Consider the following 21,256-nt stretch of genomic DNA (forward strand, 5'->3'; position numbering starts at 1 on the left):
TTGAGTGCCTGTGGGTCAAAATCAGAGGAGCCCACCAGAAGGTAGATTTTGTGATGGGAGTCTGTTACAGACCACCCAACCAAGGAGAGGCAGCTGATGAGCTCTTCTATAAACAGCTGCGGTCAATCTCTAGATCGATGCCTCTCGTTCTGGTGGGAGACTTCAATCTGCCTGATATCTGCTGGGTGTACAACACAGCAGAAAGGAAGCAGTCTAGGAGGTTCCTGGAGTGCGTGGGAGACAACTTCCTTGCACAGTTGGTGAATGAACCAACCAGGGAAGGTGCCCTCCTGGACCTCCTGTTGGTGAACAGAGAAGGCCTTGTAGGGGATGTGGCGGTAGGTGGACGCCTAGGACTAAGCGACCATGAGATTATAAAATTTTCTGTTCTAGGTGAAGTGAAGAGGGTGGTTAGCAAGATGGTAACATTAAATTTCCAGAGGGCAGACTTTGATCTCTTCAGCAGGCTGGTTGGTGAAGTCTCATGGGAGACAGTACTCAAGGGCAAGGGAGCCCAGGAGGGCTGGGAGCTCTTCAAAGGGGTGGTCCTAGCAGCTCAGGAGAAAGCCATCCCTGTGGTCCGGAAAAAAAGCCGGCAGGGGAGAAAGCCAGCTTGGTTGAATAGAGAGATCTTGAGGGATATCAAGAAGAAGAGAAATGTTTATGGCCTCTGGAAGAAGGGACAGGCCTCTTGGGTGGACTACAGGAGGGAAGTGAGATTGTGTAGGGAAAAAATCAGAAGGGCTAAGGCTCAGCTAGAAATTGGATTGGCCAAGTCAGTGAAAGATAACAAAAAATCTTTCTACAAATATATAAATAATAAAAGGCGGACTAGGGAGACCATACAGTCCCTATGGGACACAGAAGGGACAACAGTAACAGGGGATGAGGAAAAGGCTGAGGTACTTAATGCCTTCTTTGCCTCAGTCTTTAGTCGTAAGGAGGGTCGTTCCGCCTGTGTACAAACCCAGGAGCTAGAGGAGCATAATGAGGCTCCCATGATCCAAGAGGAGGTGGTCAGAGCCTTGCTAGCCCGACTGGACAGTCACAAGTCTATGGGGCCGGACGGGATTCACCCTAGGGTACTGAAGGAGCTGGCGGATGTGCTGGCCAAACCCCTTTCCATCATCTTCCAACAGTCCTGGAAGACTGGGGAAGTGCCACTGGACTGGAGGCTAGCTGATGTTGTGCCCATCTACAAGAAGGGTTGCAGGGAGGACCCAGGAAACTACAGGCCTGTCAGTCTGACCTCAGTGCCAGGGAAAGTCATGGAGCAGGTGATCTTGAGTGCTATCATGAAGCACATGCAAGAGAACCGCGTGATCAGGCCCAGTCAACATGGGTTCACAAAAGGCAGGTCTTGCCAGACTAACCTGATCGCCTTCTATGACAAAGTGACCTGGCTACGGGATGAGGGAAAGGCTGTGGATGTGGTCTTCCTGGACTTCAGCAAAGGCTTTGACACAGTTTCTCACAGCGTTCTGCTTGAGAAACTGTCAGCCTCTGGGCTGGACAGGCGCACACTCTCCTGGGTGGAAAACTGGTTGGATGGCCGGGCCCAGAGAGTGGTGGTAAATGGTGTGAAATCCAGCTGGAGGCCAGTGACAAGTGGGGTTCCCCAGGGCTCAGTGCTGGGTCCAGCCCTGTTCAATGTCTTCATCAATGATCTGGATGAAGGCATCGAGTGCACCCTTAGCAAGTTTGCGGACGACACTAAGCTGGGTGGAAGTGTCGATCTGCTGGAGGGTCGGGAGGCTCTGCAAAGGGATCTGAACAGGCTGGACCGCTGGGCAGAGTCCAATGGCATGAGGTTTAACAAGGCCAAATGCCGGGTCCTGCACTTGGGGCACAACAACCCTGTGCAGTGCTACAGACTGGGAGAAGTCTGTCTAGAAAGCTGCCTGGAGGAGAGGGACCTGGGGGTGTTGGTTGACAGCCGACTGAATATGAGCCAGCAGTGTGCCCAGGTGGCCAAGAAGGCCAATGGCATCTTGGCTTGTATCAGAAACGGCGTGACCAGCAGGTCCAGGGAGGTTATCCTCCCTCTGTACTCGGCACTGGTGAGACCGCTCCTCGAATACTGTGTTCAGTTCTGGGCCCCTCACCACAAGAAGGATGTTGAGGCTCTGGAGAGAGTCCAGAGAAGAGCAACAAAGCTGGTGAGCTGGCTGGAGAACAGGCCTTATGAGGAGCGGCTGAGAGAGCTGGGGTTGTTTAGCCTGGAGAAGAGGAGGCTGAGGGGTGACCTCATTGCTCTCTACAACTACCTGAAAGGACGTTGTAGAGAGGAGGGTGCTGGCCTCTTCTCCCAAGTGGCAGGGGACAGGACAAGAGGGAATGGCCTCAAGCTCCGCCAGGGGAGGTTTAGGCTAGACGTTAGGAAAAAATTCTTTACAGAAAGGGTCATTGGGCACTGGAACAGGCTGCCCAGGGAGGTCGTTGAGTCACCTTCCCTGGAGGTGTTTAAGGCACGGGTGGACGAGTTGCTGAGGGATATGGTTTAGTGTTTGGTAGGAACGGTTGGACTCGGTGATCCGGTGGGTCTCTTCCAACCTGGTTATTCTGTGATTCTGTGATTCTGTGATTCTGTGATTCTGTGAATTAAATCTGCCATGAAGATTTGGCAGTGCATAAGCTTGCGCCCTATTGGAGCAAAGCACAGCACAACTGTCCACATCAGTCTCCAAGCAGAAAGATGCTGGGTGATATTTGTAGAGGATTACAAGTTTTCTTTCATGTAGAGACTAAAAAAAATACTGGATTAAGAGGGCTTTGAAACTAATAATGCTCAGAACTTTAAAATCTTGCCTTGTTTTAAAATTAAAGCAAGGTGCAGCAAAATCAGGTTAACTTTGAAGCTTTGTTTTTATTGCTATTAATTGCCACATGAAAAGCCTGAAACAATAGGGAAAATGCTTACTTCAGATGGCCTGCATTTTTCTTCTGGCCGTCAGAAAATTGTATAATTCTTTTCTTCTGTTAATTCAACTGCTCAGAGAAATATTATGCAATAATATTCAAGCTCCCTGTACTTGATGCAGCTAATGAGAAAAACGGCAGCTGGGAGCCTCCAGTAGGTCTCACAGAGTGGACAGTCCTGCAGTGAAACATTGTAGCCTTTAAATGAAAGCTGCATAAAAAAATCAGAAAATGCTATCTTGAGGAACAAAGTATTAACCATTTTCTTCCCTATCCCTTCCCAAAATATGCAAATTCCCTGAGTCTGAATCAACACAGCCAAAATGCAGAATTTAGTGTTACTTTACTACAGGGCCTTTGGAGGGAAGAAAAGTCAGAGATTTAACACATCTTAATTTCACTGCAGTGGAATGTTGAATTATGGGTGCCATATTTAAGATGCACAAAGCCATGTCTTCAGCATACAGAGTACTGACCTAGCAAGTAGTGGTGTACTGCACTTCCAGAAAGAGGAACACGGGACTACAGAAAGTACAGGAAAATTAAAAAAAAAAAAAAAAAAATTAACTGAGGCCTAAAAAACATGACCTGCAAAGACAGCCTGGAAGACCTGGGTTTGTTTAGACTAGAAAAGAAAAGTCTGAGGGGAAGCTCAAGTATATAGAAGGTTGCTACAAAGAGAAGGCAATTAATTACCCCTTGTGCATTGTGGATTAATACAGAGGGTAAGGGATTTAAATTGTACCAAGCAGATATCTCACTTGGAAAAGTTGTGGAATCTCTGTCAGCAGAGGGTTTGAGGAACAGTTTAGACAACTGTCAAGAATGATTTACAAGTAAATGCTTTGGGTTAGTGTGTTGGTCTTTGGGCCAGACTTCTCAAGGGTTTGTCTTTCTTCCGTGGCTGGATGACAGTATCAACCTGTCACATTATCTTTTAGTACTGTTCTGCTCAGAACAGATTTTTGTCCAGTAACAAGCAAAGCAAAACAAAACTCTACAAATCACAAACTCTCTCTTGTTTGAATGGAAGGGACATGAGTTTATTTGTTTACATTAACTATCTTATATACACTCTCTTATAGTGCAAACGTTTCACTGTGATTCACTGAACTTTGACCACAACATAAAATTAATCTGGAACCTCTTAATCTGGGAATGGAATGTTTATCACTTTAAGTTAAATCAAATCAGCTATAATTCTGCTTATTTGTGCCACATCATTTACTCTGTTTGTTCCAATACAGTCCTTTCAGCAATATTCAGCTTTCATAGAAATATGAATAAGAAAGGTCTACAGCTAAAGACTCCCTTGTGGATTTTAAGATATATTTTTTGGGAAAAAATACTGGATTCACATCAAACATGCAAAGATTTAACATAAAATACTTAACATAGAACTTACTTGCCATCAGTAACTTTTGTAGGCCTCCTCAAGTGTACCCAGCTTTCAGAGCTTACACTGTTCCATCACCAAAAAAATGTTATTGATAGAACTATACTGTTCTCACATGAAAAACTTTAAAATGCCTGAGACAGTTTACTCCCAGCAGCACCATGTTCACAGAAGTAAGCAGAATTACTCTTGTATTACCAAAGTGCAGAATTCTGAAAAGCAGAATTTGACTTACATGATCATGGGAATATTGGTGGGTAGAAATCCAATTTAGACAATAAGATAAATAGTATCTCCTAGCACATCTTACTTCCCTAAAGTAATATTACACTTATAAGCCTGCAAGGATTTCAAGGTAGGTACTCAGTTAGTCTTCTATTTCTGCTTGTATGAACTGCAGCTGATGTATTGAAGCAAGGAATCCTAAATTATATTAGCAATTTCATGCCACATCACTTAATTTTTATTTATCAGTCACACCCCAACATTTTTTGAATGTCTTATATGAAATTTCTGTTGATATTTTTTCTTTCTGCAATAAAATAGCATAAGGCAAACAGATCTATTCATTGTTTGAAAGGGAAAATACAACTCACAATGCAATTTTGAAAAGATAATTTGGTATAATTAAATGAAGGAATAATGTAAGGAAGAAAAGAATAAGGGCTATTGACTACTTCCAGATATGCTAAGAGTATTTAGTTGTGTATTTAAATATGTTCATCCTGTATAATAGAAAGCAATACAGTTTTGAAGAAAACATCCTAAGAGCACTTCTTTCATGGTGAACTAAGTAAATGGAAAAGGCCAAGGGAAAGCAGAGTTCATTGGTGGCCTTGCTCTTCCCCTCCTTCTGACACAGAAAAATGGGTAGTACCTGATATTTTGCAAACCACTTAGTCTCAAACATTTTTTAACAGCATCCACTTTACACTGCGCCTGCTGAACTTTAGAACACCAGACCAAACTGCTGTGTAAATCCATGTTAAGAATTCTGAGGCATTTGGCAGAAGACATTCAGCTAGGAAAGTCCTCCACATAACAGCACAAGAAAGTCACAAACCCACCATTTGCCTCCCTAATGTATAGGACATTCAGTGACAGTTGCTACATAATGTCACAACAAATATTTAATGAAACTACACAATTCTTCTGCCAGCTGTTTTCCGCACACATTGCAACATATTTCTCAACAGACAGACTTCTAATTATTATAAGATTCTTGGGAGATGTGCTATAATCACTTTTTTTTTTTTTTGAAAAGCAGTCTGAAAGCATACTCTACATTCCTCACAATGACCTATTAAATACTTACACTCACGACTGTAAATTTTTGTAGCTGAGATATGCCATCCACCTTTGCTAATCAGGAACTTTTCCTATCTGCATTTAGAACTTTATCATAGCTTAACCCTATGCAACTAAGCACCACCAGCCGCTCACATACTCTCCACCCCCTGGTGGGATGGGGGACAAGATTGGAAGAGAAATAGTGAGAAAACCTGTGAACTGAGGTAAGAACAGTTTAATGCAATGCAATGCAATGCAATGCAATGCAATGCAATGCAATGCAATGCAATGCAATGCAATGCAATAAAATAAAATAAAATAAAATAAAATAAAATAAAATAAAATAAAATAAAATAAAATAAAATAAAATAAAAGTTATGATGACAATAATAACTGAATGTAATGGAAAGGAAAATAACAAAAAGAGAGAGAAATAAAACCCAAGAAAGAGTAGTGATTCAAATTAAAAATAATTGCTCACCAACAACCAACCCATGTCCAGCTAGTCCTGAAACAGCAGCAGCCTCCCAGTGAACTCCCTGTTTTATAAGCTGAGCATAATGCCATATGGTATAGAATATCCATTTGGACTGTTTGGGTCTGCTGCCCCCTCCTAACTTCTTCAGCTCCCTCAACCTCCTTGCTGACTGGGCACGAGAGGCTGAAAAGTCCTTGGCTTAGGGGAAGAACTGCTTAGCAACAATTGAAACATTAGTGTGTTATCAACATTATTCTCATACTAAATCCAAAACACAGCCCTGTACCAACTATTAGGAAGAAAATTAACTCTACCCCAGCTGAAACCAGGACAGACTGTCTCATTACAAATATTCTTGTCTTTATATCAGAAAGTGAAAATATCAAATGTCAGGTTTGCCTGTCTATAATCAATGGTATAGTGCTTTTGTGGGTACAGCAGTATGTTGAAGAATAATCTTTTATGACTATAACTCTGTAGTAATTATGTTTAGTAATCTGTATCCTTCTATCAAACAGATCTCTGTAGGAAAACCTAGTGATTATAAAAATTTTAAATATAATAAGATGGTAGCACTATCCATGACTGTTTTTTCCTCCTATTTGCCACTGGAAAACCTGCTTTTGAGTATTTAACTTTGCCAAATATGAAGTGTGTCAGCTACAGTTTTCCATTCTCAAAACCACAAGCATTCAAGTATTTCTGAGGAGCATACAGGGAAAAAAATATTGGTTTTTGAAAATATGAAAAAAACTGTATTCCATTTGAAAAGTTCTAGTGCTTGTGTGGTGGAGCAGGTTCTCTTTCACTCCCTGGGGGAAACACAGTGACAGTATATGATTTTGCTTATCAAAAAGCAGGTAAAGCTTTTTCAAAAGAATATTTCTGATGGAAATTTAACAGTGGGATGATCAGAGAGCTGGAGCACCTCCAATACAGGGACAGGCTGAGAGAGTTGTTGTTGTTCAGCCTGGAGAAGAGAAGGCTCCAGAGAGACCTTATAGCAACCTTCCACTACCTGAAGGGGCTACAAGAAAGCTGGGGAGGGACTTTTTACAAAGCCTTTTAGTGACAGGACTAGGGGAAATGGCTATAAATTGGAGATGGGAAGATTTAGACAAGACATAAGGAGGGAATTCTTCACTTTGAGGGTGGTGAGGCACTGGCACAGGTTGCCCAGGGAAGTTGGGGATACCCCATCCCTGGATGCGTTCAAGGCCAGGTTGGATCGGGCCTTGGGGAGCTTGATCTAGTGGGAGGTGTCCCTGCTTATCACATGAGGGGTTGGAATTAGGTGATTTCTAAGGTCCATTCCAATCCAGACCATTCTATGATTCTATGTTCTGCCAAATTTAACTGAAATTGTAGCACAATTTTGCAAGCAAAAGGAAAAAATCTCTGTCCTTCCACCAGTCCTGTACACAGTCTCTAGTCTTACCCAGAGTCAATGAACATTTACAGGGCCTACTTTTAAAAAAAACAGTTATATAACAAATCTTTTCTAAGATCAAGACAAGTAAAGTAGGACGAATATAAGAAACAAGCATTTTTTCCCAGAACTTTATTTTCATATCACTTACATTTTTAAAAAATATTAAAACTGTTATTAAAAGGCAGAAATGGTGTCTTTACATTTAAAGCTTTTTAATAATATCAGACTGTAGCAACAAGGTAATATTTTAAAGAGAAGATCTTTCTCACATATTCCCTAAGAAATCTACAGAATGCAGTATTAAGGGTAAATCAGTAAAATTCTGTCTTCAAACAACACCCATGTTGGTTCCTGTAACCCCAAAGGAGTATAAGAGAAGGATTCTTATGGCATTTCAGAAAGACACAGAATTCTTCTACTCTTTAGATTAATTTAAATATTTGCTCACAGCAAGATCTAGCTTTAAAAAATGGAACACTGGTTATTTTAACTGCATTTTTCAGTCTAGAATAGTGGTCTCAGTCTAGCAAAGCACTACAGAATGCATCTAACTTTAAGTACCTGAGAAGTTCTCTGAAAGCCACTTATGTATTCATCTGCTAAAATGAAGTTAGAATGAGTAGTCCCTTTCTTTTCTTATTATTTTGTCTTTATTTTTGCAATAAACATAACAGATTGTACACTAGAAGATCTTTGAGAACAGCTTGAGGAACAAGATCAGAAAACTGTAGTTTGAAAGAGAATATTATGTTGCTTGACTATTGCCAGTTAGCAGTCTTCTTTCTCTCAGGAAGTTGTTATTCTTGGAGTACCAGGGCCAAAGCTCCACAGGCTAGCAAATATCAGGGTAGAAACAACTGGAGTTTGCCATCCAAGGTGGCTGTGATGAGCTGCAGTTCAAAAGAAAAGAACATATGGCTTTAATAACAATCTTTCCAGTGAGAGAAATTTGTTTTAGGGCAACAAACTGAATGGTCATTAAGAAGATATTTAAATTAGTTCTGTGTTAAGAGGTCCAGGATTCCTTTCAAAAAGGGAACAACTTAACCTATAGACTCTTCTCCAGTAAGTTAATCTGAAAATTCCATTTTACTTAGCATTTTCTTTTCCAACTATTCTGAAATCCATGTCAACATCCGCTAACATATCAACAGTCTGTAAAACCAAAACATATGTTTAAACCACATAGAAAGTCAAATACATTTCATTGTGTATGACTTAAGAAGGGACCGTGGAGGAAATAAGAAAGAGCTGGAATAAATGAAGATGGAAAATACTATTAATTAAATCAGGCATACCAACAAACGCAGTTTTCTCATTTTTATTGGTGTTAAATGTAGTTATTCCCTGTGAGATCCTGAGTTCTTCCCTCAGAGGAGTATGATAGTGATGGTGAGGACTTTCTTCTTCTTCAGACTGGGGTTCCCTTGGGTTATTTTTAGACACCACATGGGTTAATGTAGACTATCTCTGCTCTGGTCCAGTGGATTGAAACTGTGTTAGCCCACTAAGTGCATCCTTTGAGTTCATCTTTTGGTTTGACTTGATCAGAGACAAATCCAATTTACATTCTCAAGTGAGTGTACAGCAATGAGAAGCAAATTTAGATAAGTAGGGACAACTGGGAGATTCACTTCAAAAGTACATTTCTGATCCAAACTAAATTGCTAATACACACTCACAGGAAGTCCAGTTTGGCATTCAGGTTTTAGAACAAATTTCTATGCCTGCTTGCTAAAAAGCATTTGCAGTTGTAAAAGTGGCAACTTGTTCTGGAAGTGACTGAAGATAAATGCAGATTGCCCATAACAACAGTTTTACAGTGTGTTACATTTCAGACAATATAGAAATTTTAGTTACTAGTATAATAGTAATACAACCACAGCACAATGCTAATCACAATCTGTATCAACAGAAATCAAAAGAGCTACTAAAAATCTAATCTGTAGGACCCTTGATACACCTGAATACTGCACTTAAAAGCTACAAAGTATGTGCTCAGCTATATTTAGAATCCATAGAAATCTGAATATTATTTTACAGAAAAAAATGATGTTCAATTTATGTCAATATTACATTTCTGAAAATTGCAAGTATGTTACTTCCTTCAAAGTCCTCAGCTCACAAAATGTTCTACTGCAAAATTGTGTTTACAATTGTATTTGAAATCTCTATAGGACTTAAGTCAATATGCTATTTAAAATTAAAAAGAAAAAATATCTATCTTACTATCCCTTACTCAAATTTTGGCATCAGTTCTGTGAATAATTTGAAACTTATGTAAAGGTTTCCTATGGGACAAATGGGACTGTGGAACAGTAGAGGACCTATGAGAGCATATTGACAGATTTATGAGTAGTGAAGAAAAGACTTTCAAGTAGGGCAGAGAAGATGTAGGTTTTGTGCATTTTAGATCTTTTTATAGAAACTTCAAGGTTTAGAAAACACCTATGACCTATGACATCTGGTTCCAGAACAGAGGGAGAACAAGTTCTTGAACACTGCCATCCTCTACTTGATGGGTGGTAGAAGATATAATTTTACTACAATAAAGTTAAAACACTGGCATGCAGGTTGTCAGTTAATTAACAGAATGAATGTTGAAACATTGCCTACTGAATTTTCTTTTGTAACAACACTATGTGTGTGTGTATATATATATATACTATATAATTATTTTTGGAGGGTAGTAAATATGCTTTTGTTTTGATATCACAGAAAGTGATATCAAAAGAAGTAAATGTGCTGGAGTTTTTTAAGCAATGAACTCAAATGGTTGGCTTTGCATATACCAAATATTTTCTTTTATTGTTTCACACCACATGTCTATGTGTATGCAGTGTAAGCTTCAAGATATACTATACTTCAAGAAATAATAAGAATCAAAGCAATTCCAGCTAGTTTCTCATTACAGGCACATAATATGATTTTGTTTTCTTTTAATTAGCATAAATATATAAATATGCATAGCATACAAACAGAGACTAAGATGTTGAAAATGTCCACTAGCTGCACAGCAAAATGTTATCATCTTGCCAGAAATACAGTATCTCAGAAGACTAGATGGGAATATAGATTTTAGGGGACCGTTATTTTTAATTTTCAGTATTCAAACTATTCTTTGAAAATAAGAGGGAATATGTAGAACCAAAACTGCCAGAAGCAGATGGTGTGGACCAATATGTCTCTATAAAGGCATCCCTTGAACTTCAAAAAGATAAAGGATTCTTCAGATCAAGCTGTTATATGTAATTTATAGGAAAAGCTACCATAAACTGTGTTTTCAAAGTAGCAATCACTGACCACAAAGCACCTAGTTTGGCTAGTCAAGTTAGTCTTACTGTTCCCTTCGTTTTCTTAGGTGACATACACTGATAGGATAAGAAAAAGTGACCAAAGCAGAAATGAAAGTAGAACATGCTGTGTTGTTATTTAGTAATACTTGTATATGAGACTGGAGAAATATTTACATAGAAATAACCTAAATGTTGTTGAAGCACCAACTGCAACTCCAACTTTAGCAGAAGAGCCTGCAACTGCCAACTGACCATTATGGAAGTTTTGAGCCTTTCTGAATTCCACCATGTACTTCAGAGGTAAAATAAACTTACTAAGTTAGATGAAGACATGCATTTTTAATTTAATTTATACCTTTTACATCTGATTTTGAATGTCCTAGTGAAATTTTTACATTATAGACTTTAGTCAAGATCATCTCTTTAACATTGTTTGGCTCCTACTCCACTTGTTACAGAGGTTTGCCATTGCTAGTGCTGAAATACAACAAAAGACCTAACTGAACAAGAAATATATGCTTTTCAAAGTGCTGATCCATTACACAGCTATCAAAAAGCATACGCAGTAAGTTCAATGTTTAAAGTAATCTTCCATAGACTCTAATCTATTAAATTAGCAAGTTTTGAAACTGGCTATATGGAACTGCTTCCCAGCCACCTCAATGACTGTGCCACGCAGAAATAGACAGTAAACAATGGTTTGTTTTTTTAAAAAAAGTACCTTTTTTTTCTCAATTGATTTTGTATAAATAACATAAAACCCAAAATCAATATCTGTAAGAGCTATTCAAAATCACAATAATTTATTTTTCATTGAACCAAGAAATTCAAGAAGTGCTGTGCCAGAGTCCATCACATATTGAATTGTTGTGATTAGAAGCTGACCATTTTTGAAAAAATGATGAAAAAAACTCACTCATCAAATTAGTCTGCAATTTCAGCTTTTCAGTTGACCCTATCAGAAACACCAACTATGCAGTTGTGCAATGGGATCCCATCCTGCAGCAGAACATGACACTCACTCCACACACTGGCACAGCTGGCAGCACAGAACATGAACCAGCAAGTGGTAGTGCTGGCATCGGCAGCAGCCCCTGCAGTGTTATCAATCAGAGCAGCAGAGACAGGTCTAAAGAGCTAAGTGTAAAACAGAAATTAATTTCAAACCTAAGAAATACCTGGTTAATTTATACATATAATTTATTTATATGTATTTATAAAGTACAGTCATCTTGCAGTCATATTGATATAGTAAATTTTGGAGTTTCTTTTGAGCCTTTTTAAGCAAAGTTAACTAATTCTTTCAATTTTTTTGAAAGTATTTTTATTTTAAATTAAAGACTTTCTGCACTTTTAAGTGTGTCACAGACTTTGCTTATGCCTGCCTTTTACAACTGGAACTGAAACAGCCTCTCAATGTGGCTTCAGGTGTAACCTACACAGAAGTCATAACAATCAAATCTTAGTAAGTATTTATTTTGAAAATGAATTTGAAATTATTCAAAGACATAAAATATAGATAGAACTCACATCTCTGTATTGCCATGCAGCAGTATCTTTTCATGATTTTTAGCTCATTATGCATATTGAGGGTTAAAAAAGCACTGTTCAAGGCGTTTGAAGTGTGATATACAAGCAACTTTTATTCCACACACTACAGTAGACAAACAATATAATAATATTGATAGAATAAATCTCAGTTACTGACTGCTGGCAACAAGCCACATTCCAAATCAGTGCTGTAAATTCCGCAGGAGCTTGACCACTGGGTTTTTTTTAAAAACATAAGGTTCAAATGCCAATAAGGATCTTTATGTGCCAAGACTTTAAAAACTTATAGATTTGAATTAATTCAGAACTAAACTCATATCAGAAGTAAAGTTGTTCTAACTGTAATGATGTTTAACTTCAATTAAGTATATATTTTAATTTAGTTTTATATAATATACCTATAATTCTTATACAATATTATAAGACTCCAGGTTCTCAATCAATACTCACCATACCTGAACTGATACTCATTTTAGGAAACAACTCAAACCTCTCTTCAATGCACATAGTCCATGCCTATTACAATAAATTTTTAGTTTTATCACCTTTGAACAGATAGATGTAATTTCTGAATTTACAGGTGGCACACTCAAAGCTGCAATACAGAACTGCCACAAAGTAAATGATATGGCTGAAATTAAATTGATAGGAATGCCTCCAAGCATTAGTGTTTATCAATGAAAACACATACATTAACACTGTAGTACTGACTTGCTTTTAAACTCTGCATTGGTTTGATAGCTAGCAACAATCAGGAACAACAGGAAAAGGAGACGTTATGGAACTTTTGTTGTATTTTACCTGTTCTAAACATGGTGTCTAAAGCAATTTAGCATTCACTACCTTTATCCCTGAAGATCTGTGCTACATGAAGGTTTTACCAACTCTGGTTTTGGGGTTTAAACCCAAACCAGAAGACACTTATGTTACACTTTAAAAAGATTTGTTTTCTTGAAAGATGATTGCTTAATTGGACAGCTACACTGTAAGCATTCAGTCAGTTAGATTAAAGCCACATGGCTTTCTGCAGACAGAAGACAGACTAGAACCTTTTATTTTTAAGATAGCTGTCATATTTCAGAAATGACAGCTGGGGAGAAAATACAAAACCAGGCTCGTAGCTTTTAACTGTTATTCCTTGAGGCGTAGCACACATACAAATACTCATAAAGGAGGTAAGTATATGTGGTGTCTTTCAAAATCTGAGGACTTTTCAGTCTTCATAGTGCCTACAGATTATATGCTTACAATTTTCCTCCCATTATGCTCAGTGCATGGATAGGGTAGATAAAACACATTGCGCTATTTCTGTTTTCCTCAAACATGGAATCCACATCTCTGATTTCCAGACAGGAATCACCAAAGAATGGAAGTCTGCCAGAAAGTGGATCCAAGCATGTCTAAAACCAGTTCCAGGTGGCTTTCATCAGAAGAGTCGAAATGTTAGGTGGAATTCACCTCACCAAACTTTTAGTGTCTTTAATATCTATATTTAATGTGTCTTGCATATCAGACATGGTTTGCATATCTAGAGAGATCAAAGTTCAGAGGTCAGCATGAATAAGACTTTAAAATAATTCTTAAAGAAATCACTGATGATGTGTATACAGAGATGTTCAAGGTAGGTCTTGGTCCTTAAAAAAGAGAAAGTCTTTTCTGGAATTGGTAGGAAAGCCAAATTGGTAAAGAAAGCCAAATTATTTAACAGATTGAATCTATAGCCGGCAAACAATGCCGCAGTTGGCAAGCTGCATCTGTAGAGAGGCTAAAAACTAAAGACATTTTTCCAGACCATCCATATATGCAGAAAGAACCTTGTCAGAAAATGTATGAATAATGTAACAGATCCACTGTATATAGTATTTTCACTAGTCACTCAAGAAAATCAGATACATTTAAAGATAATAACGTAACCCAGAGAGATCATCCAACTCAATTTCCTACTGAATCTTCATAGTAAAACTTTATCCTTAAAGCCTCATATTTTTGTTTGTAACCTTCTCACAAAAAAAAGTACTCAAGAAACACAGATATGAAAGCAACAGATCTTAATTTTATGCCCTCTCCTGGGCGTTTTGTAATTTAAAGTTCTTAAAATTGTTACAACAAATAGATACTTTGGCAAAGCTAAACCATGTGAGCATATTTATTTGAAATTTCTGTCCTTACTCTCAGTGTGTTTATTTAAGTGCTTTTATATGGAGCAAAGCAGATATACTGGAGCAAATATCCATCTAGCTAGACTCATCTTGGAGTCTTCTCCAGGATCAGTATAAATAACACCTAGGGAACAGTGAGACAGTTTTTCAACTTGAATCCAGGATTAGATGTTTGAGTTAGAGTTAGTACCTAACATTTAGACTCAATGATCTTAAAAGTCTTTCTCAACCTAAATGTATCCATGACTTCCTGAGCCTGATTTTTACTTATTTGGTAATGTAGTCAAGGGTTGACTCTGGTGATCTCCCTCACCGTGAAACAGTCATTCTTAGCATCTGAAATCTCATCTCTGCATACATTCTGATGCAGCAGGGGTAATGCACCTTCCTGTCCTCGCTGATCTATCATCAGAAAGACAGTTTTGCCATTCTGTTCTTGCTATTAGGATCTAAGTCCAATACTCTGTTCTTCCTATACAGGCCTGGAATTTCAGACTGAGCAGGACCCCTTATTGCTAGCTGAAGTTTATTAATATGTCTGTCTTCTAAGCTGTCTTTATAATAAAACATACCTCCACTGACAGCCAGGTTTAGTCTATGATATTCCCCATACATTTTGTAACCTCATACTGCAGTGTCTTACCTTTCTTCCACCAGATTAGTGATAAGCCTAACAGATCACTCAGAGCTGTCTTCACTCAGCAGTGAGCATTCCATTTTCCCATTGTATTTGTTAATATTTTTGCAAATATATCAGTAGTTATGTTTTTGGTAGCATAACTTCTATTATCTAGCTAACTGTTCCTACTCTGACACATCTGTGCAAGGGAATTCCTACATCTTGATGTTTCATAGAAATGTCATCCCAACCCCAAATTTAAGTTTTAAAACCTTAATTCCCTTATGACTCAGATAAGGTTCATGTGTTCTGAGGTGAACCTCCTAGGCAGTTTCCTTAATGTATTGTATTTTTAAATGTATTTCCCACTTCAGCACCTGAATCTCTTTGCTGTCAGCTTTTACTAAGTCTCACTGATGTACTCAAAAAGCCTAAAATACTTATCTATATTTAACATTACATTTTTATAGGCAAGTAAAACCAGTAATTTGCAATAAGCCTTTCTGGTGTGTGAAATTTACTTGACCTAAATGGAATATGTGAAACAATCTTAAATTTATCCTATTGCTTTTATACCAACAGTAAGAAATCTTTTTAATTTAAATCTGGTATAAAAATAACTGATTTATCACAGAATCACTAGGTTGGAAAAGACCCACAGGATCATCGAGTCCAACCATTCCTATCAAGAATGAATGAATCCTTATAAAGGAAACCTGAGGGAATAAGCCACCCCAAATAATTATAAACTCCTGTAATGGATCTAATTTGTTTGACCTTGCCTTCTCAAACTTAAATAACACTGCCTAAATACATAGAAATCCCCAATCATCAAGATAATAAAAAACAAATTAAGTACCTTCATCTAAAGAGTACAATCCAGTCCATATTTTTCTGCTAATGAAGAAACAAATACCTGACAAAAGGTAGTTATGTCTTATGTCAGTGCTAGAAGATGTGTTAACCTACAGTGCTGAGAATGTTCAGAGAATAAATGTGATGCAGAATAGGATTTTTGGAAAGACTTGCACATTTTCCAGCTTTAAGACCTAAGCCAAGTCTTGTTAAGTCCAGCAAGAGAGTTTCCTCTGATTCAAGGGGCACTGAATCAGATCTTAATGTAAAAATCCAATAACTGGAACAACACAGTAATTTAGAGCTACTCTTTACAACTCTCAGCTATCAAAAAATCTAGTTTCACTGCTTGTTATTACGCTATTAATGACAACTAACATAGGCCCCCAAATGCTGTTTTTCTTTTAATAGGCTGCACTGTTTCCATTCCAGAGAGCATGCCATTTTGGCAGTAGACCATCATGTGTGCGGAAGTCCAAGACAAATTAGTGGTAAATGTTCCTTGCACAATTAAATACCTATCAGTACATCCAATCCCAGCTTCTAAATGCAAATGAAAGGAGGCAACTTTAAAAATAACTGAAAATAGAAGTTAGTAAGACTTAATAAAAAGATAGGGTGAGTAGTGGATACACTGGAGAATGGTACAGGGGACTGCTTGCAGAATACATAAAGCCTGATGCTTTGAAAAAGCTAATTCAGTTTCAGGTTAGTATTGATTAAACACAAACCCCTACTCATCTGAAAGGTGGTGGGGAAGCTCATTCTGCTAATAGGAATGTGTTTGTACTTCGTAAAGAAAAATCATAAATAGCAATACTGAGGAAATATGTTAGAGAATAGAGGATGAACTACACTTCTCCGTAATAAATTATACACCCAGGAAAGGGTCAATGTATTTAAGCACATCAATGAAAGGAAGTGCAATTTACTACTCTGTTTTCATAGAATCATAGAATCATCAGGTTGGAAAAGACCCATCGGATCATCGAGTCCAACCATTCCTATCAAATACTAAATCATGCCCCTCAGCACCTCATCCATCCATCCCTTAAACACCTCCAGGGAAGGTGACTCAACCACCTCCTTCGGCAGCCTGTTCCAGTGCCCAATGACCCTTAAAAATTCTCTGAAGGCTACATCTCTTGTAAACAAGAGAACACCATACTTCACCTCCCGTACCACAGAGGTATTTAAGATTTACATATTATCATTTTAGAGATGTAGCTTAATCCCTTGCTTTGGAATAACAGGTATAATTGTTAAAAATTTTAAGTATAATATACAGGTTTTTGTCATTGGTTTTATTAAAAGACAACAGTGATGGAAGTAGGTAAACACAGTATTTATAAATTCTTAAAGTAGCTTTCCATCAGAATTATCCAGTCCTTTCAAGTGCACATCTCAGCTTTTACACTTTATGTTGAAATCATACATTGATATACCACTCAGTTTACCCACAAGCAAGAAAATTTTTCTGGGAAATTTTCCTCAAAGTACTTAGATCCAGGAGAAAATAATATGGAGTAAATCTCAAGTGAGCAAGATTGAAGGAAGACAGAAAAAAAAAGTCAGCTTTTTTAGTTTTGTGAATATAATTTGAAATGGATCTTGCATAAACATGATGAAAAGTCCAAGAAAAAAAATGGTTTAGTTGCCTTCTGAACATCTGTTCAAAAGACAACCATGATAAGTGTCTTGCTGCATATATCAGGTCTCAAATCTAGAAACTGCAGACATAGAATTTCAATAAGGAAGAACTGGAAGGAATAGAACATAGAAAATTGGAAAAACTTATTTAACCTTTTCCTGGGTTAATAGACAAAGCAGAGGAATAAAAGACATTAAAAAACAATCAAAGCATTCAAGATTAAAGAAAAGAGAAAAAATTCAAAACAAGAGTGAGCCATTTATGTCTAATCCACGCTCACATCTGAGGTTCAAGCCAACCATATACTGCTGTCCATGCACTCAGCCTTATCTAAATTTCTAAATAGGCCTCCATATCTAAGGCAGATTTTATTCCTTAGTATAATAAAGGCAAAACTTCAGTTAACTTCCTGGGGACCAGGATGATGTTTAAGATCTTAGAGTAAGTATATGTAAGACACTTCAATGTTGTTCTGACCTACTTGGAAAGACTATAGATGTACCGAAAGCCAACAGTAACTTTAGAGGACTCAATTATATATATTTCCACTAGACTAATTAGCAAGTTTCTTATCCATTTAAAAGTTTAAAGAATTTTTACTTGTATGAAAAACTATGATGAGGTAGGATCAGAAGACAAAGGGGAAACACATCTCAGACAACAAAATCTTATAGCAAGGACATTTCTAATTTCTGCAGACCGCAAAGCTTCAATACAGCTTGGTCAGCATTCCATACAGCCCTCTTATCCATGGGGACTCTTGCCCTCCCATGGTGAGAAAGTGGAATAACCCATATTATGGTGTGCCCAGTCCCTAACTACATGACAGTCCATAATGATTCTTGCAGTAGAGGGCAAATGCGCCACCTGATTTCTGCTCACTCATGTGTCTGTAGCACAGCAACACAGCAATCCTTCCTGGTCTTGGAATCCACATGCAGTGCAGCTTATTCATGTGCAAGAGTACCACTGGCAAACTTAGTCTAGCTTTTGGATTGGCACAGAGAAAGCAGCATAGTACTACCGATGCTTGAGACAGAATTGCTGCAGATAGCATAAGAAGCAAAATTGTTTCCTTCATTTTGTGAGAACTGACAGGAGTGATTTTGTGGTTTTACTCTCATTAGTGATGCACTTTGCAACATATTATTCTACCCATACTATTTCTCTAATTGCCAAATATGGTTCTTGGCCTCCTTATACACAGAAGATTGGCCTTGGCTGGCAAAGGCTAGCTTGGGCTTGCATCAAATCTATTGGAGTCAAATAAAAGACACCATTTGTTGAGGCTAGTAAATCATTTCTTGAACTGCAATGCCCAAAATTGGTTACAATGCCCCATGTGATAACTTAGTGGCACTGACATAGATTGGACTAACTGTAAAAATTGTTTGATGTCTCACATTAATATGATGTCATCCTTCATTTGATGCACTGTGTCCGAAAGAGTAGAATGTATGTGCTCTTTCTTGAAACAACCTAGGTTACAAAGTCTCTGCCTGTGCTCTGACTGGTAAAAAAGACAAGATACAGTGAATATTTCCTCTTCTATTATAACCCTGCTTTACCACCCACCACTAGTAAAATCATGTCATACATTAACAATGCATGTTTATATGGACATATAAGCATGAGTTCATATCCATCTGCATATATAAAGTTTATTTTTACTTTCTTTGAACTTCAGGCAATGGTTATGGGCTGGTTGTGTTTTAGATAAAGAACATCTCAGAGCTTTCTTACTGAGCTCACAAAGGTCCACAAAGCTGCATTTAAACAACAGTGCTATGTTAGTATTACAATGTCTTTATAAATACACAAAAATTAATATGTAAAAAAATACAATATAATGTAAAATGCAGCTGGTTTGCCTCAGGACATTGTTCTGAGGGAACAACGAGGGAATTTAATTCTGAGGGAATTAAAAATCTTTGACTTCATTGATTCATGTACATAAAAGCAGTAGAATGATTACATCTTTCCATTGTTAGAATAACACAACCTAAACCTATACTATTTGTTCAGAATTTACTGTATCTAAACAGCCTATGAACATTCGTATTTGAGATTTCCTTTGAGAGTTCATACTCAGAATCAGTGCTTCTTTGCTTTCCAATAGAAAAGTGAAGAATGTCTATGTTCCTGGATGAAGACCTGTTCACACTGAAATAGAAGGGAAAGTAATCAGCAGCTACAAAAAGCTGGAATTAATCTCTATGGGTTTCATGGTTTATACCACCAACAAAGTTTACCACTTCTGATTTAGGTATTCACATCAACTGCTGCATCTGTTTTGCAGTCACAAAGAGACTCACAGAGCATTATTTTTGCTTAAAGGTCTGGAGGAGATTGAAATGCAGAATAGGAATGTCACAAAAATGTTTTCAATCGTAACAACACTGACAGTCATTGGAGTAGATTCTCATTTCTGACCAGATTTAAACTAGATAATGCTATTGGTTTCCATATCATAAGTTCAAATATTTGTTGTTTTGACTGATAACATAGTCAGTTACATTTCAGTTGCAAATGTTCCTTCTCCCATGAAATTTGACCATGCAATTAGTTCTCTAGATGGTTACCTCGGCTCTCCATAAAATGGCATAAGAAAAGGAATGCACCTCAGAATGGAATTCATAAGAGCACCATACTGAGTAGGGAGAATTTTGCCAACAGAAAAATTATGAGATCAAGGGTATGTATGCCTTAACTTCTGTCACTTCCAATGGTTCAGTGCCTGGCCATGGACTAGGCAGTGGGAAGTTCACTCAGGATTCATGGTGTAGAACAATTTCCTGAAAATATTTTTTTTCAGTCTGAATTGCTGGAACTGTTGGCTAGCTACCGTGATTCGTGAAGAATGGCTTTTTTGGCACGTGGCTGCAGTTATGTGTGCAGGAGTTGTTTCGGTGTCATTTGCTTATGATGAACCAGACAACTACCTGCACCGACATTTCCCCACAAAGTGGGTATGGGACATGGAATAAAAAGGATCAAGCAATCTTGATCTGTTTTGTATATTATCATGATCCATTCTATAACTACACCTCCAATACAGGTCAGAAAACTGGTTGATGAAGTTCCTTGGGAGGCAGTCCTAAAGGGCAAAGGAGCCCAAGAGGGCTCGGTGTTCTTTAAGAAGGAAATTCTGGTGGTGCAAGAGCAGGCCATCCCCGTGTGCTGAAAAATGAGCCAGCAGGGAAGAAAACCAGCATGGCTGAACAGAGAGCTTTGGGTGGATCCAGGAAAAAAAGAGGAAAGTATATGATCTTCGGAAGAAGGGGCAGGCATCTCAGGAGGACTACAGGGATGCAGTGAGATCATGCAGAGAGAAAATCAGAATAGCTGAAGCCCAGCTAGAACTTAAATTGGAAAATTCTGTGAAAGAAAATAAAAAATGCTTCTACAAATATATTAAAAACAAAAGGAGAGACAAGAATCTCTATTGTTTGCAGAAGGAACAATAGTGACAAAGGATGAGGATAAAGCTGAGGTACTTAATGCCTTCTTTGCCTCAGTCTTTAACAGTAAGGTAAGATGTTCTCTGGATACTCATCCAGAAGACAGGGAGGGAGAGGAAAACACAGCTCCAACAATCCAAGAGGAATTG

General features: G+C 37.9%; 1 protein-coding gene across 1 annotated transcript in view; it reads right to left on the reverse strand.

Moving 5' to 3' along the window:
- Positions 1–7,846: 7,846 nt before the first annotated feature.
- WDR27 (WD repeat domain 27) overlaps positions 7,847–21,256 on the reverse strand; it is a 108,210-nt gene continuing 94,800 nt past the window's right edge. The window contains exon 23 of the mRNA XM_069852291.1: positions 7,847–8,405. Coding sequence (XP_069708392.1) covers positions 8,358–8,405 — 48 coding nt within the window. The 3' untranslated portion in view covers positions 7,847–8,357. The remainder of the gene's footprint in view (positions 8,406–21,256) is intronic.

The sequence above is a fragment of the Phaenicophaeus curvirostris genome, chromosome 2, assembly GCF_032191515.1.
Source record: "Phaenicophaeus curvirostris isolate KB17595 chromosome 2, BPBGC_Pcur_1.0, whole genome shotgun sequence".
NCBI lineage: Eukaryota > Metazoa > Chordata > Aves > Cuculiformes > Cuculidae > Phaenicophaeus > Phaenicophaeus curvirostris.